Source organism: Pinus tabuliformis, chromosome 2_1 (genome assembly GCF_031772625.1).
Source record: "Pinus tabuliformis cultivar Carrire ecotype Pingquan chromosome 2_1, CPIR1, whole genome shotgun sequence".
NCBI lineage: Eukaryota > Viridiplantae > Streptophyta > Pinopsida > Pinales > Pinaceae > Pinus > Pinus tabuliformis.
In genome coordinates, this window is record NC_142299.1 from 580,851,421 (window position 1) to 580,869,349 (window position 17,929).

Sequence of the window (17,929 nt, forward strand, 5' to 3'; positions counted from 1 at the left end):
GTTTCCCTTAATTAAATATTTCAACATCATCTGACACTATTATTGCACACGATCTTTGAAATGTGACACCATTATTACAATGTGATAGTCATAGGGTATGTCATTAACTTCCATTAATTAGTTATTTGCAAACGATTTTTGATGAGGTTGAAACTTGAAATCATTGTAAATTGGAAGTGATATCCATCATGTAAGTAGTCAATTATTGTCGTGACAGTGAATCCTGCCATTTAGTTCTAAAATTTGAATTTTATAGATGTCAACGTTGTTATATGTGATTGGAAAACCCTGTACTAGTCCAAGCTCTAGATTTCTGGAGTTTCGTGTCAAGTAGTAATTCGGCGTTAACTGGCCATTAATTTTTCCAAGCGCATAGTCTAACGAAGCTTCAAATTTTCCCATAAAATAATGGAAATTTTTGTATGATTTGTTAATATCCAGTAGAATTTTTTGAAAATACGAGTTATAGTTGTTAAACTTCAAGATTTTGAGTATACCAGGGTGTTTTGATGGTGTTGAATCCAATTCCACCATCAAAAATAGGATTCAAGCACTACTACTTTCAATTTTTTTAAGAAAAAAAGAGTCAGATTCTATGTGACTTTTAGTCAACCAGCCAAATTTTCCGCGGTAGACAACACATTTTTCCAAGTATTAAAGGAATTGATCCCACTCATAGAAATGAAAGAGTATCAATCCTTTCCTATGTATACAGATAACAGGTAATGTAGAAATGGGTATGATAAAAAACCATTACTGGAGACATATTATTTGTGGATGATATGCTATATAGCATATAAACAAAAGATTAATAGTGTCAAGTGTCTATGTTATATATTTAATGTGATTCATATTAAACAAATATGCTTGCATAATTTTGAAAAATATGACAAAGGAAGGAAATGGATAAGCTTAATATTCCTTATTTTTTTAGAGAAATGCAATATTTTTCCATGCATTCTCCAACAAAGGGAGAAATTCTAGAAAAAAAATCCAACAAAATCTGGGAGAAAGTCCAGAGAAAATCTTTGTAGTCAAATTGTAGATTTGAAGGTCAAAATAAGCCTACCTAGAGCTCTCCATCAAATTCTTCAAAACAATAAATGCATTAAAAAGAAATCCTAGATCCAGAATCCAATAACATATAACAAAGACAAAACCTTTTATATGAAGACATAAAATTCCACAAAAAATATAGAGCTAAGAAGGTGAAGGACTCTTGTTGCATGTAAACATAGTTAGGAGTATGTAGAAAATATTAGAGATTGGTTGTCACCACACTAGAGCGCTCCATTTTTGTCCCAAAAGATGTTATGTGTCACAACCACACCATTTGTTTATGATCTTTATACAATTTTCAAGTAGAGTTATGTGTTGAATGTAGATTCTAAATTTTAAAAAAAATGGCTAAGTATGAGTGGAAAAGTTCAAATTATGTGTGATTATCATTAACATACTGAAAATCCTTCTAGAAAATCTCAACATAAATTTTTGTGTTTATTTATTTTTTCATTCTTAATCAATTCTTTGTAAACCTTCAACTCCACATATTTTGTAAAAAAATTAATAGGTTTAACTATTTAAATAGTTTATGTGAGTTTCTTCCTCTATCTTCCAGTATCTACACTATGGAAATGATGGATGGATATTATTTAGCATGCTAAGCAAATGAATATATATGAATTATTAATAACAAGTTACAAATCTATCTATGCTCACACAGTATTCGATGCTACATAACAACATGAATATTATTCGCCAATATGATTATGGTAATAGAGGAAATAAAAAACAATATACTAATTCAATTTGACACATTAGTGTTTTCATGAAACCCTTAATTAATCACCTTCTTACATGATCAACCATCTTTCAAACACTACAACATAATGTAAACAACTAATGCAAAATATTGAGCTTTTCAACAGAGGGAAGAATAGAAGGAAGAAGCTCACAAGTAGCTCTAGCAGCATCCCTAGAGATACCATTATTCATGAAATACAGTTCTTCCAAGACTTTCTGAGATTTTAGGGGAGACCCAAAAGCCCTTGCAAAACAGATGAAAAATTTGACATAACCTCAAGAGCCTCAACCTCAGACCTTCCTACAATAAAATATGCAAGATCTACGTCTTTTAGATGTTTCTGAACCCCCATCAAGATTCTCTCTGCAACACGGTCAACACCAAGCCCAAAGCTTCAGTCGTTGAAGCATAATTTTGTATAAGTTTCCTAGCCTTTGTTAATGGCCTTAGGAGATTCTCAGTGAGCACCTTCTTGAAAAATCCTTGATCACTTCCTGATATATCAAAACCAAATTCGTTCATGGGAGAAGCTCCAACAACCTTTGGTTTTACTTTCATTAGTCACTTTCTAGCCATGCCATTCCACATGTCCATTATCCTGCACAAGCTTCTTACAATGATTCCCTAGACCATACATGTAGATGCAACTTTAGGATTGGTGCAGTTGCATATAATACCATCCACCCAATTGGCTACAACATCTACATATTCTTTACTACCATATGCCGATATCCCTCATTATATTGACTCTCGATGTAAAAAACCAAGTGTTTCTCCATTGCAACGAGCCCTGCAGAATTTGACCATATTTGACCATTGTTTTCTAAAACAATGCTTTCATTGACATTCCTTATCACTCAATTTCTAGGTTGCCCCTTGAAATCTGGCCCTCTTTCACCATCATCCAGTCCCTCGACCAAATTATTCTTCGGATAATCTGCATCCACTAAACCGTTGATCTCCTTTTTGCACTCTTTGTTAAAGTCTATGCCATTTACAATGTTAACAATAGCCATTTCACCACCATTGCACTGACCACTCAAGAAAATTGTATCATCCTGGACACTATCCACCTTTTTTTATAAAATATTCCCCTTGCAATTCAATGGCTTTGGTCTTTTCCTTGATGTTCTTTGTCACAATTTCCGCAGAAATCAACTATGAATTTCTCTCATCCAAATCGCCAACTCTACCTCCATTCATTGACACTTCATCTATGCTCCTTTCGCACGTGGAAACCCTATCATGGGCAATTTTCTTCTGCTTGCCCTTGACCAGAGGTTGCAGGGGTCAAACCCTGATCCCATTGCCCTGGCCCAACAACATATGTTGAAGTGAAAGCCTAATTGAGTAAATGAGGCCATTGCAATCAATGACACAACACTTAATCAAACTAATACATACCAAAGTCCCAGGTTCAAAATCCTCGCCCTTCAATTTCGAAGTCCCTTGCTCATCATTGATCGTGGAAACCATGACCCATCTTTTCCCTTTAGAAGTAGAGTACAGAGACAACACATTCACTGACGTCGTGATCTTCACCGCAAATTCGTGTACCAAGTCCACAATCGCAAGTTTTACCCTCAGAGCCTTTCGAAGCCCTCACCTCGAACCCCGCACGACTAAAACCAGAACTCGAACTTGGATCTATCGCACTAACTAGGCCCTTAGAAGCGTGTGGGATCCAATGCGATCGAAATGTCACGTGGTAAAAATTTATTAGATGGAGGACGACGAAAATAGAAAGATCCTATTGGTTAAATCGACCCAACCAAACTCATCATAGTTCTATGTAATTAGTCATTACTTTTAAATTCTAACTTTATTTTTAATTGATTGGATTACAATTGGACCAATAAAATTTGGGCATATTTAGAACAAGTAGAGTTGTGATGAAATAGGAAATAATATTAAAAACTATTTAACATATTCAAATTTTGACAAATTGCTATTTAGAACAAATAGAGTTGTGATTAAATAGGAAATAATATTAAAAACTATTTAACAAATTCAAATTTAAGTATTGAGGGGTTTTCACAGTGCATTATATTATATATCATTTTGGGATTTAATTGTGTTAAGTAAGTCATTCATCTATGACCATTTCCATGAGAGGTAGTGGTAACTAACTAATCTTCCATTATTTTTGAATAGTTCACTTAGTACTCATTGTATTGGGTAATGCTCACATAGGTGAAAAAGAAAGATTGAAACTAGTGAAATTCAAATTTTCCATGAACAAAAAGCAGTAAGAAGAAATTAGAGTGAGGAACAAATGAAAGGGAGCAGCGAAATAAAGAAAAAGGAGGAGAGAGAATGAAACCTTTCTGTTGGCGAAGTCGGCCCAGAATCGAGACAGCGACCTGTCGTAAGCGGAGCCTGGCAAAAGAGACGGCGTGGTCTCGGACGGTAGCCACGCTTCTTCAATGTACTCTAGTAGCACATGCTACTGCGCAACGGGTGTCCCGTTGTGGATGAGCACAGGGATCTGCTCGTAGACGGGATTCGATCGCAGTAGGAGCTCGCTTTTACCTCTAAGGTCTTCCTCCACCTCAAATTCCACGCCCTTCTCCCTTAAGGCGACGGCACAGCTCATTGCAAAGATACTCGCCTTCCCAACAATAGTTTTACTTCTCCTTTGGACCCCATTCTTTTCGTCTCACTGTTGACGAGAAAGAAGAGTTTCACAATAATAATATCGTAAAAGTCGAAGGTTACACTTATAAGGTTGTGCGAGGATGGTTTCACACTATACTCAATTAAATAAACGTACAACCAAACGTTCAAGTGAAACGACAAGCAAATATGTGATTGCTATTGTCACACAGCGAGCAGCCACGTGACGATGAGGAGGTTGCAGCGTTGCGACCGGTGAAGGTCCATTACTTATCACCGTCAGTATACCTACAAAGCCGAAAAAGGGAAGGTGGTAGTTTTTCTTAAATTGATACCAGCATCTCTCAAGCGTTTATATTCTTATTCAGCATTGGATTACCAGTTTTTTTTATACTACCAGTTTTTTTTATTGAGCATTGGACCACAGGACTAGGGGAACTAAAATCTTAAGTTTTTTCACCAAACACTAAGACTACAATCATGGGATTTAAAAAAATTGACGAATATATACAATTTGAGTGGGCCTGGCTACAATCATGGGATTTAAAAAAATTGAAGACTATATACAGTCTCAGTGGGCTTAATGGTTAAGAGCATGTGTTGCTTCTTAAAAGATACAAGTTTGAAACCAAAAAAATAGAATATATATACCTTAATAAACTTAATAGTTAAATCACTACTATATATCAAATATTTAAACCTATTATTTTTTCAAAAATTTAAACCAAAATTAAATCAATAATTATCATATTCTAAATTTTAAAAGAAAAATTATTAAATTTTTTTTTTTCTTCTGAATTTTACTTATCTTCAATATTGACTTCTCTTGTTATATACATTTTCCTTTTCTAAAATGGTAGGGAAATAATGAGAAACAAAATAAAATTTATCATTTTATATTATATTAAAATATTAACAATTTTTAATATGAAATTTGTTATTTTTATCAATATCTAAATATTATTTAACATATATATTATTTAACATATAATTTATTGTTTATTTTTTAATATAAAATTTATTATTTTTATTTTTATAATATAAAATTTATTTTTTTTTTCCGAAGGTGGCAAAACCTATCAAACTCAGGTGTCAAACCAACAGTGAGGACAGCCATCTCTGGCTGCTATCCGCGAATGTCGGTTTGACTCATCACCGTTATCAAGGAAAACCACGCCACTTGTAATAACCCGCTGGTGGTCCGTAAGGAGCAGGCTTTCACTCCTGCCAATGCCTCTGGGTCTTGGGCCGTTAACCTGTTTCCTTACGTCCGAGGAAGACGAGCTCTTAGCCAAGCAGAAGCAGTTTTACGGCATACTCCAGGCCGTTTATAATATAAAATTTATGATTAAAATATAGTTTATTATTTTATATATTTTTTAATATAAAATTTATTAATTAATACGAAATTTTGTATTAAAGTTTGGGCGATTTTCCAATTTTTTTTTGTCAATACGGACGAACTTAGATACCAACACCGTGGATATCAGTCATCACTCAAGTTTTTTTGGTAAAATTTATTATTATTAAAAAAACTAATTAGAATTTTTAAAATTTTAATTTAAATTATATTTTGATAGTAAAAAATTAAGTTTTACTAAATATTTATATGATATTTTTAGTAATAATTAAAAATAAAAATTAAGTTAAATAGGAGAGTTAAGAGGTAGAGTTCTTCTTAAGTTTTTATGGAAAAATAATGTCTCAATACCCATGGGACCTAGGATTTGCAGCCTAACAATATGGTGAAATTCATCCATCACATTATAAAAAGGATTGGAAGTGGCCATAGGAAAAAAAAAATTCAAAGACTCGCAGTTTTTGAAGACTCAATTATCATCTTAAATGGCTAAGGCTAGGGAACTAATAAACTCTTCATCTCTTCTTATGAATTTAAGAGTGCTCAATGCTATTTCCCAATTTGAAAAATTGGGGTTATACCATATTCTCAGACATTTGAATACTGGAACTCACGAGCTTGCCAAAAAAGTTGTAACATGGAGCAAGGTACACTTCAAATTGAGAACATTGTAAGCATATTCCCAATTCTATAATGATAATCATTGCCACACCTTTTGGAAAGGTGGTTAGAGGCTCCTTTTTTCCTATTATTTACATGCTAGAGTTTTGGTTAAATTTCCTTTTTTGGAATAGGGACATGATGAAGTTCATTCTTATTCTCGCGTTGGGTATATGGTTTGTGCTCTTGTCTCTTCTTTGCAAGGTGGTTGAAAATTTGCAACCTGAACTTTGGCAACTAAATTATGATAAATTTTCCTATCTATTTAAAAATATATATATAAACATAATAATAATTAAATAACTAATTAATAGTAAAAAAAACCATAATTAATTCATAATACATAAAAAAAAATATCAAATGCTTTTAACAACTAGCAATTTGATTTTCCTTTAAAAATTATATTAAACCATAATAATAAATTATTATAAAACAACAAAACGTACCTCAGTAAAATAAAATAAATACTTATTTTAAATAGATTCATTGCACCCGGACTGTCAAAAAAGTGCGTTACCAATTGATTTTCCTTTAAAAATTATATTATATTAAATAATAATAAATAAATTATTATAAAACAATAAAATAAATACTAGAAAGAGGTGTCTAAATTCATTGCACCCGTATCTTAAAAAAATGCGTTACCAACCTATCTTGACCTCACGGATGGTGAAGAGCTGGTTTTACTTCGCGGACGTTGACCGGCTGATTTGCAGGAACGAAAACAATGTTAATAGATGCATGGCCCACAACATTCATATCACGAAGCTGAAGTCTTATCTCACCCAGGAGAATATCAACCAATTATTATAGTGCAATGATTAAATTTTATATGGAGGAATTAAATTTTTTAATATCATTTTAGAAGTTTTTGAATTATTAAAATATTTTAAATATATATTTTTTTAATATTAAAAAAACACAAATATGTAAAAATTACAATGGTAAATTTTTTACATTTAATAGCTATTTATAAATAAAGTATTAAAATATTAAATATATTCTTCATATTAAAACTGAAAAGAATAGCTCTCTGTTCGAAGTGGACATTAAAGATACATATATTTTAGAGTGAATCTTAAAATATAATAACAGATTTTTTCATTTTCAATATTTAAAAAATTATATATCTTTCTTATATGAAATGAAATTTTAAAAAGTATTTTTGTGTTTTAATAAATTAATGTAGGTGTATCAGTTGATTTTTATGATTTGTAAGTATTGTTTTGTATATGAAAATGTCATTACCCATCGTTGCCTCTAGTCAATTTTTATTGGAACTTGTGGTGTTTGTTTGCACATATGCATGGAAGTAAAGTGTGAATTAATAAATACTAGAAAGAGGTGTCTAAATTTATATTTAGCAATATTTACACACTATTTTATATTTTCAATATTGACCTTTCATGTTGTTTTCGATGAAAAATAAAACACAAGGTTTTACCTTAGAGAAATCATATTGGACATTGAACATGCAAGTTCTGGTTACTAAGAGCTAATTATATTTAAATTCACGAAAGTGAAAGGAAAGGAAAACAACAAGTTGAATAAGTTATAGATATATGTCATAATTATGTGAAATTCACTCATTCACTCAATAATAATAATAATAATAATAATAATTATTATTATTATTATTATTATTATAATAATAATAATAATTATTATTATTATAATAATAATAATAATTATTATTATTATTATTATAATTATTATTATTATTATCATAATAATAATTATTATCGTAATAATTTGATCTAGTTTCCAAATTAATAAATTTTTGTATCCAAGTCCACCTATTGCAAACTATTAGAGATATTCATATCTACGCAAAAAATATTAAGGATATTTACCTTAAGAAACTAGGGAGGAAGAATATTGAGCCACAAGCTATTCAATTTGTTGGGATAATAGTTGATTTGATGTTAGGAAGGAATCTCATGGAAAAATATAAGGATTCTAGCAATCCAATTGTCTCGGTTCACATTAAAAATACGCTCGTTCCAAATGTCTCAAGATATAGCTAAGAGACACAATTAATGTATTGATAAGACAAACAATGGAACATGTACAACTGTCCAATATTCACCCCACTTCCATGGTCTTAGAATTAGATGATAGATATAAATTCAATCTTGAGGGTTTCTTGGACAATGTAATTGTCTCTCTATATTCATAGGAGTACCCCATAAATTTTATGGTTTTACAAGCTAAAAATCATTTGGGAGGACATTCCTTGATCTTAGGAAGACCATGGCTATCTACTTTCGATGCCTACATTGGTTGTCACATTGGAAATATGTTTCTTTTACGTGAGGAATCTCTAAGGAAAGTGACCTTATACCCCCCTGCCAAATTCTTTCAAGAAATTGAAGAAAATCTATGATCTAATAAGATTTATAGAGATGAAGAGAATAATCCATCAATCTCTTCTATTGACAAAATTGGATAGTTTAAAGAATACACTTAAGAGAGTAGGATACATCATTTCCCTTTCAATTTGGATTCTTTACAAGATCCAGATCCACTGGATCATATCTTTATCCTATATTTTTAAGAAAATTATAACCCCATTACATACTCGTCACTACAAACTTCAATATCATCCATAAATTTACTAGAGTTTGACACCACTCTTATTGAGGTTAGTCCAAGAAAATCCCCATATATAAATTCTCACTTGGATGTATCCCAACAAGATCAAATGGTTAGGATGTTGCAAAAACACACTAGTTCTTGTACCTAGATCTATTAGGGCATGAAGTGCATTTCTCCTAAAGCATGTAGACACAATATTTACATTCATAAGGGTGCTTGTTGTGTTAGGTGACCCTAGAGATGAATGAACCCTGACTTTAGAGAAGTTGTTAAGGAAGAACTGCAAAAGCTTTCAGATGTTAACTTCATGTATCCCATTTCAGATAGTCAGTGGGTCTCTCCCCTCATGTTATTCCCCAATAAAAATGGATAGTGGCATATCTATGTAGGTTACAGAGAATTAAATAAATTCAAGCTTAAATACTACTTTCCTCTCCCCTTCATCGATCGGGTTTTGGACATATTAGCTAGCAAAAGGTAATTTTCCTTTCTTTAAGGGTTCAATGGATACAACCAAATATAGATAGCACCTGAAGACTAGGAGAAAACAACTTTCACATACCCATGGGGAACACACGCTTATAGAGTACTACCTTTCTATCTATACAATGATAGCACCCCCTTCTAGAGATGATTTCTAGCTATTTTTCTAATCTTACACATGAATGCATCGAAATTCACATAGAAAATTTTTCTGTATATGGTGATTTATTTCAAGAAGCTCTATAAAACTTGGAAAATGTTTTAATTAGATCCTAGGAATATCTTCTTTCTTTGACTAACATTATTTGTCGTATCATGCAAAATGAAGGAATAGTTATCTCATCTCATCTCTTGTGTAGGGATACAAGTTGATCTTGTGAAGATCAAGGTTATTCCACAACTTCCTGTCCCAAAATCACAAAAAGAGGTGAGAAGTCTCTTAGGTCATGCTAGGTATTACAGGAGATTCATAAAACACTTTTACCAAATAGTTGCTCCCTCATATAAAATACTTGGTAAAGATCTTGATTTCTCCTGGAATGATTATTGCCCAAAATCCATTGGAATGCTCAAAGATATGCTTACCAAGATGCTTGTTTTAAGGGGACCAAATTGGTCTCTCCTAATTGAAAGTTTTACAAATTCCTTTCATACAATCCTTGGGGAATTTCTAGGACAAGAAGAGGTTCAATCATCTTACACCATTAATTATATTAGTAAAAACTCAATACCTATCAAATTAAACTATATAGTCATAATTATAAAGGAATTATTAATTGTAGTTACATGCAATCAACAAATTTAGGCATTATATCAATGGATATGAGGCATTCATTCATAATTATCACTCTTTTCTTAAATACTTAATGAAAAAATTCATAACTAATGAGTGATCAAGAAGATACTATTAGTACATCAATTCAACATTATTATTTTAAACAAACCTGGTAAAATTAATCTTGTAGTTGGTTTTTTATCTAGGATTCATAACAAAATAAGAAACTTCTGTAGATGACACATTTCCCGATGAAATTTTATTTTCTATGTCTACTAATTCTCCATGGTTTACATATATAACTAACTATTTAGCAGTAGGAAAGCTACCTCAACATCTCTCGTCCAAGGAGAAGCAGAAGATCATCAAATTCACTGCCTCCTACCCTTGGGTTGGATGGGACCTCTTCCATATTGGACCTGACCTGATTATCAAAAGATGTGTATGGAAAGACGAAATGATTGATATTTTAACATATTCCCAAAATGAGCCATGTGGGGGACATTTCATCAAAAAAAGAACAACTTTCAAAGTCTTGTATTCGGGATACTATTGGCCTACACTTTTTTAGGATGCCAAAGAGTATGTTTGAAAGTATGAAAGTTGTCAATAGATGGGTCACCTAGTACAATCCGATGAAATTCCTTTGTAGCCCAGATACTCCTTTAATGATTTGAAAATGGGCACTTGACTTCATGCGGCCTATCACTGCTTCATCCACAAAAAAAAGTGTATTTTGGTTTGTACACATTACATTGCTAAGTGGGTAGAGGATAAGGCCCTTTTTCATGCTAATGAATAGGAAGTTGTTGACTTTTTATTTGAGGATATTTTCATAGGTTTTGGTGTTCCTGTAGAGATTGCAATAGATTAAGGAGCGCAATTCACTCAAAACTTGTGTAGTCCATTACACAGTAGTGTAAAATCTAGCACTTGAATTCTTCACCCTATAATCCATTGGCTAATGGGAAAGTAGAATCAACTAACAAGTCTTGGAGGCCATTTTAACCAAAATAGTGCAGCTCCATCATAAGGACTGACCAAATCAACTTTCTTAGGCCCTTTGGGCATATAGGACTATGTGGAGGAATACAATTAGGCACACTCCATACAAGCTAGTGCATGTCAAACAAATTTTTCTACCAATTAAATTTTAAGTGAAAACGTATAGGACTACAGACCGCTTGAGGATAAATATCTTTAAAGCACAACAAGAAAGACCCTTCTAGTTGAATGAATTGGATGAGATGCGAAAAAAAATATATTAAAAAACCACTATTTTTCACTAGTAACTTTCATACATGGTAATTCATTGATTATGTTAAGAATATCAAAAGTAATGTACAATGTAAAGTTATTAAGAAAAGCATATCCAATAAAGTTTTTATTACACATTTGGACAAGTAAAAACTAGTGTAAGATCATTGAAAAGCTAGCATTTTTCTAATACAACTTCCTTGCAACATATATATTACTTTAAAAATTAATCTTCATCAATAAACTTATTAAATAAGCTTAATATTTTTATTCTTAAAATTCTCATTATAAAAAAACTAAACTTTTAATTATAACCCATTTATTTTTAAATTAGTTTTATAAACATTACCTATAATATTTATATCTATTTGATATATATAATTTTTTATTATAATATTTGCATTTAGATTATTATAAAAAAAATACTTAATATATTAATTTATACCAACATTTTCTCTCATATTAACAAATTTCTCTACCATACAAATATAAAAATTTAATAAAATAAAAAATAATAATAATCCTCTAACGTAAAAAATATATAAAATAAATAATTAATTTAATAACAAAATATATATATATATAACAAATATTATTATATTAAAACTTTTATGAATACATTATTATTATTGCTGAACAAAAGAACTGCTAAAGTATGGTTTAATAGAAAAGTATAACCTACTAATTCCATTCGTTAATATATGTTTTTTAATGTAAAAACAAAAGATAATGTGATAAAGCTCGTAGATAAATTTATCGACTTCCCATGAAGTTCGGATACAGTATATATAAATTAAAGGCATCCATCCTTTAATAAATTAAAACTCGTTCATCCAAAGGAATGATAAGTGTAGAATAAAGACATAATAAAGGGCTCATCACAAATTATATGAAGAATTTGATAGGTTTTAACAATGTATTTGAACTAAATTTATGGGTGATTTTGTATGGTTAGTGAAATTTTGATGGCAATTTTGTAGGATTGTATGTTTCTGTAGCTGGTACAGAGCTTTTATTGTGTTAAGAAACCTGACTTCTAGAATTATCGTGTATTTGTATGTTACATTTGATTCTTTTCAAAGTGCAAATAATATTCTATTGAAAAAAATTAGAGAAAAAATAGAAGATTAGAAATTTGACAAATTGTTAAATTTGAGAATTGAAATAGACTGCCTTATTAAATACAATTATAAATCTTATTTCTCTTTCTATAATCATTCGATCATATCTCACATAATTATAAAATGAAAAACATTATTTTGTAAAATACATTATTTTATTATTATTATTATTTAATTAAATAATTAATAAATGTTTATAAGCATTAAAATACTTACCTTGTATATATAGTAAAAATTTTAATCATGAAAATTCACTCTATTTTATTAAGGAGATAAAACAAATTTTGTTATAATATCATAATCCAATGTCATGATTTACTTATTCCACATACTCAAAAAACTATAATTTAGATTCATTTGAAAGATATTTATATGACATTTTTTTAATCAATCAATTTAATTAAAAACATAAATTTCAATATTTCATACAGGAGATGAGTGAAAACAAAAGACACATTCGCTTTGATAGAAGTAATGTCGACCTTTTCTTAAGGGATTTAAAAAGAGATTTAGGCTCCTTGACTTATAGTAACAACATTGTTCAAATTTATTACCATTTTACTACTACCCTTTCCACTACCATTAGTCAGTTCTCTAATGAGACTTCATATAAGAAAAATAATAGAACTTGCAATCCTTGGTATGACAAAGACTGTGAAATTGCCAAGAAAGCGATCAAAGATGCCCCTAATGAAATCATTAAGCTCCAGAATATAAGTATATACAAAGCTCTCATTAAGAGGAAGAAGAGGCCATATATTAATAAGAGACAAGAGCATCTTCTCCACCTCTCTAAAGTTGTGCCCATAAAGTTTTGGCGGAATGTACTTGTTCGTAAAACTAAAGATCATCATTCTATCCCCTTAGAAATTGGGACAACTATCTTACGAAGTTGTATGACTCTCTAGATACCATGGGCACCATCTTAAACACTCCTATTAAGGAAGATATATTCTCTCTGGAAGACGTTGATTCTGGGATTAATAAGCTCACTAATGGGAAAGCTAAAGATATTGAAGGATACCAAGCTCAGATCTTTAAAATGGAAATATGTGTTCTCATTCCTCATCTCCACAAGCTTCTCAATTTGGCTGTAAAGCATGGCTTCCCTAATCTTTGGACGCAAAACGTAATTGTGCCTATCTTTAAAAATGGGGACAAAAGTGTTCCATATAACTACAGGACCATTATGGTCAACCATATCCTAGCCAAGCTATATGGGCTCATTTTGGAAAAGAAGCTTAGCCTTTGGCTTGAAAACCATTGTAAAAGGGCTAAAGGGCAAGCTAGTTTTAGGAGACATCACTTGACTATTGATCACCTTATCACTCTCAGGATCATTGTAGAGGAATGTTGCAATAGTAAAGTCGATCTCTTTTTGTTGTTTCGTGGACTTTAAAAAAGCTTTCGACATTTTCCTCGAGATAAGCTTTGGGAGAGACTTGAAGAGATCATGGTTCCTCATGAACTAAGGATTGTTGTGATCCGCCTCTATGAGGTTGTCATTTCCAAGCTTAAGATCAATGAAGAGTGGTCTAAGTATATTAAATGTAATATCAGGGTTAAGCAAGGGTGTCCCCTATCCCCAACCCTTTTTGGTATTTACATCGATAAGCTAGAGGAGTGTTTTGAGACTACAGGTTGTAAGGGCACTGAGCTTGCTGGTATCATCATTAGTCTTCGCTTTTATGTTGATGATATCGTTCTTCTTGCAAAAAGCCATGAGGGCATAGACAAGCAGCTTAAGACTCTTCATGTCTACTGCTCCAAGATGGGTATGAAAGTTAATACCGACAAGACTAAAGCCATGATCATTAAATCCAAAAAGATCACCCATGACAGTTTCGTCTATGATAACCATTGTCTAGAGCAGGTTTCTTCTTATAAATATTTGGGTATTGACTTTCCTCATCAGCTCAACTGGAACTATAACATCAAGAAAAGAATTATTGCTGAATGGAAAGCTTATTACGAGCTTGAAAACAATTGTAAGTCGGTTGATATTTGCATTTGGAGTAAAAAAAGGTTCCTCTTTAAGACTCTCGTCACCCCTGTTGTCTTAGACGGATGTGAAGTTTGGGGTTGGAGTACATTTAGAGAGTCTTGGAGAAAGATTGAGATGATTCAAAAGCAAATCATAACCTATAACCTTAAGATCAAGGGAAATATTCCCTATCCTATCCTCTTGATCGATGTTGGACTGTCCCCTTTGAAAATACGACTATGTTTAGATAGTTGATGTATAAGAAGAAGCTTTATAACATGGAAGCCAAGAGGCTCCCAAAAATTGCTTCTAACTTTAGTCAAAACCACCACCTGCGCCTCAAGTGGGTGGCATAAGGATGCCCATTCTTGCCTCAACCATTGGGGGATTAAGGAGGTGATCAACCCCACCCTTGATAATCATAATTATCTCTCTATGTTTACTAGCACTAAGAAGAAAATGAACATCGCTAGGATAAGAACTAAATTTCATGAGCTTCGAAGAGAAACCTGACGGTGGTCTACTCCCAAGACTCCCTGGGACGATAGAATCTGTCAGATTTGCGATACTAAGATGGTGGAAGATGAAAAACACTTCCTTTTAGACTGCACGACTCTTACTCACATCCGCTCTCAATTCCCTATCATCAGCCACACCTCCAATCTTCTTGACTTATTAAGCCAACCCAACTATAGCGATCTTGGAGTACTTCTTTCCCTTCTCCTTGATCACAGAAACAAGATTTTGAAGAATCACAATTAGACTCTTTTCTTTTGAGGTCCGGTAAACCACAATAGTCTTAATAGACATTAATCATCACCATCATTATTAAAAATATTCTAAACTATTTCATAGATATTAAATCACTATTACTCAATAATTAAATTAAAATTATAAATATCTTACCTCAAAATAAAAACACCAATCAACCTAATTCAATTACTCATCGCACTTCAATCCTAACTTTAATTTTAACTCAATCATAATTTTAATTTTTAACTCAAGCCTAACTTTAATTTTAACAAATCGGATGCCAATGGAAACCATAAAATTTGGGCATAGAAACTACTTAACAAATTCAAATTTTGACAGATTGCCCAATATTTAGAGAATGAAGTGCGTTACGTTTTAAACGATCTATTACGTCACCAACACTATGAATTCAGATACACCGGGCATACCGATTCCCGAAAACGCAGGTCAGTACGTTTATTTAGCAGAAACTGTGACCACATGTAAAAAGGCCTACGACTGGGGCAATTTACCGAGATGTCCACCGGGGAAATGCTCCAACATATAGAGGCGGAATGCCGCCATTCGTTGGGCGAGCCAGTCAGAAGGCGGAACAGAGGCCGCCACACTGGGGCGCTCTTGCATCGCAGCCAGCCATTTGTAGATGCGACTGCACTTCTCAGAACCAGGGAACTTGCGCTCCGCCAACGCTTCAAGGGCGGGTAACAACGTGACCAAGGGCGCCAACGCCACATCCACCATGCTCATCTTCTCACCCAAGAAGAAGGGCCCATCCGAGCCAATAGCCTTCATCCCGGTCTCCAACGTTAGAAAATATTCTACAATTTCTTTCCGTGCGGTCGCATGGTCTTCTCCCACCAATCTCAAGAGTTTGACCACTGTACCTAAAAACTGTCCATGTACAAATAGCAGCACGCAGACACCAACAGAGAAGTTAGGGTGACGAACAAATTAGAGGAAGCAGCGAAACAAAGAAAAAGGAGGAGAGAGAATGAGACCTTTCTGTTGGCGAAGTCGGCCCAGAATCGAGAAAGCGACCTGTCGTAAGCGGAGCCTGGCAAAAGAGACGGCGTGGTCTCGGACGGTGGCCACGCTTCTTCAATGTACTCTAGTATCACAAGCGACTGCGCAACGGGTGTCCCGTTGTGGATAAGCACAGGGATCTGCTCGTAGACGGGATTCGATCGCAGGAGGAGCTCGCTTTTAGCTCTAAGGTCTTCCTGCACCTCCTCAAATTCCACGCCATTCTCCCTCAAGGCGATGGCACAGCTAATTGAAAAGGGACTGGCCCTTGCCCACAACAATTTCACTTCCTCTCCTTTCGACTCCATCCTTTTCCTCTCACCGATGACGGGAAACAAAGTTTCACAACAATAATATGGAGCTTGAATTGGATATTATCGCGAAAGTCGAAGGTTACATTTATAAGGTTGTGCCGAGGATGAATTCACGCCGGACTCAATTAAATAAACCCACACCTAAATAATAATTTATAATAAAATAATACTTTTAAAGATAAACTATAAAAGTTACTATTATAATTTTATTAGTCGATATAATAATTATTATAAACACGTCTTTTCAAATAATTACTTTTATAGATAGTGTACAATACGAAAAAAATCAGCTATTCTTGTTAAGCCCGCAGGTTCATTCTATACAGTGATACGCATTAAAGTTGAAATTTTGTTTATATAGGCAAAAAAATTAATAATATAAAATTAAATAACTATTAAAAACATATAAATAATGTGGGTTCATAAAAAATTCTGCACATAAAATTGGATCTCTCTCCGCTCATTTCATCTTAAATCTTAGATTTGTATTTAACATAAATCTTAGCTAGTCTACAATGCTAGTGTAATTTTTATGGCTCAGATATCTCATGATCACACTTTCTCAAACCACAAATTAAGCATATCAATCATCTAAACTCTCATATATATACGAAATTCGGCTAGGTTGTGCTGGCAAAAAAAATTCCTTAATTTGATTCAATCTAATATGAGAAAAATATAAAAATTAAAAAATAGCAAACTGCTATACAAAAAAGTAGCTGCAAATATAGAAAGATTTTCCTATATCTGTGTTGAGAAAAGATTTAATAAATTTTATTCAAATTTAAAATATAATAATATAATAATGGTTCATATATAAAAGTATTTATAAAAAACATAATATTTCATATTAGATTTTATAGGTCTTCCATATCCAATAGAATTAGAATTTTGTAACTATGATATATATATATAGAAATGATTCAAATTGAACCCACATACATTTTTAACATTGTGTAGACTTGCACTCACGTTTTTTTAATAGCGTGGAAGAGTGGTTGTTTAAAATTTTGGCTATTTTGGAGAGAAGACTGTTTTTTATCCATAATTATATTAAGCTTAAATTAGAACTAGTTCATTTATTAAATTGAAATTAATTAATTTATTAAATAGAAAAATATTTGTTTCATAATGTAATAAATTATTTTCCATGAAGTAATTTAATTTTTTATAAAAATATA

General features: G+C 32.3%; 1 protein-coding gene across 1 annotated transcript; it reads right to left on the reverse strand.

The window, feature by feature from the left end:
• Nucleotides 1–15,903: 15,903 nt before the first annotated feature.
• On the reverse strand, nucleotides 15,904–16,742 carry LOC149201793 (putative glutathione S-transferase parC). The gene is made up of 2 exons (XM_089401368.1): nucleotides 16,410–16,742; nucleotides 15,904–16,302 (listed from the first exon to the last, which is right to left on the reverse strand). The coding sequence occupies exons 1-2, from the start codon at nucleotides 16,740–16,742 to the stop codon at nucleotides 15,904–15,906; spliced, it is 732 nt and encodes a 243-aa protein (XP_089257494.1).
• Between the last annotated feature and the right edge of the window lie 1,187 nt (nucleotides 16,743–17,929).

Bases quoted from the DNA above. Each gene is read 5' to 3' on its own strand.
- LOC149201793 (XM_089401368.1), bottom strand. From the start codon at position 16,742: ATGGAGTCGAAAGGAGAGGAAGTGAAATTGTTGTGGGCAAGGGCCAGT. The intron at 16,303-16,409 runs GTCTCATTCTCT...GTACATGGACAG, and splicing joins CCGACTTCGCCAACAGAAAG to TTTTTAGGTACAGTGGTCAA.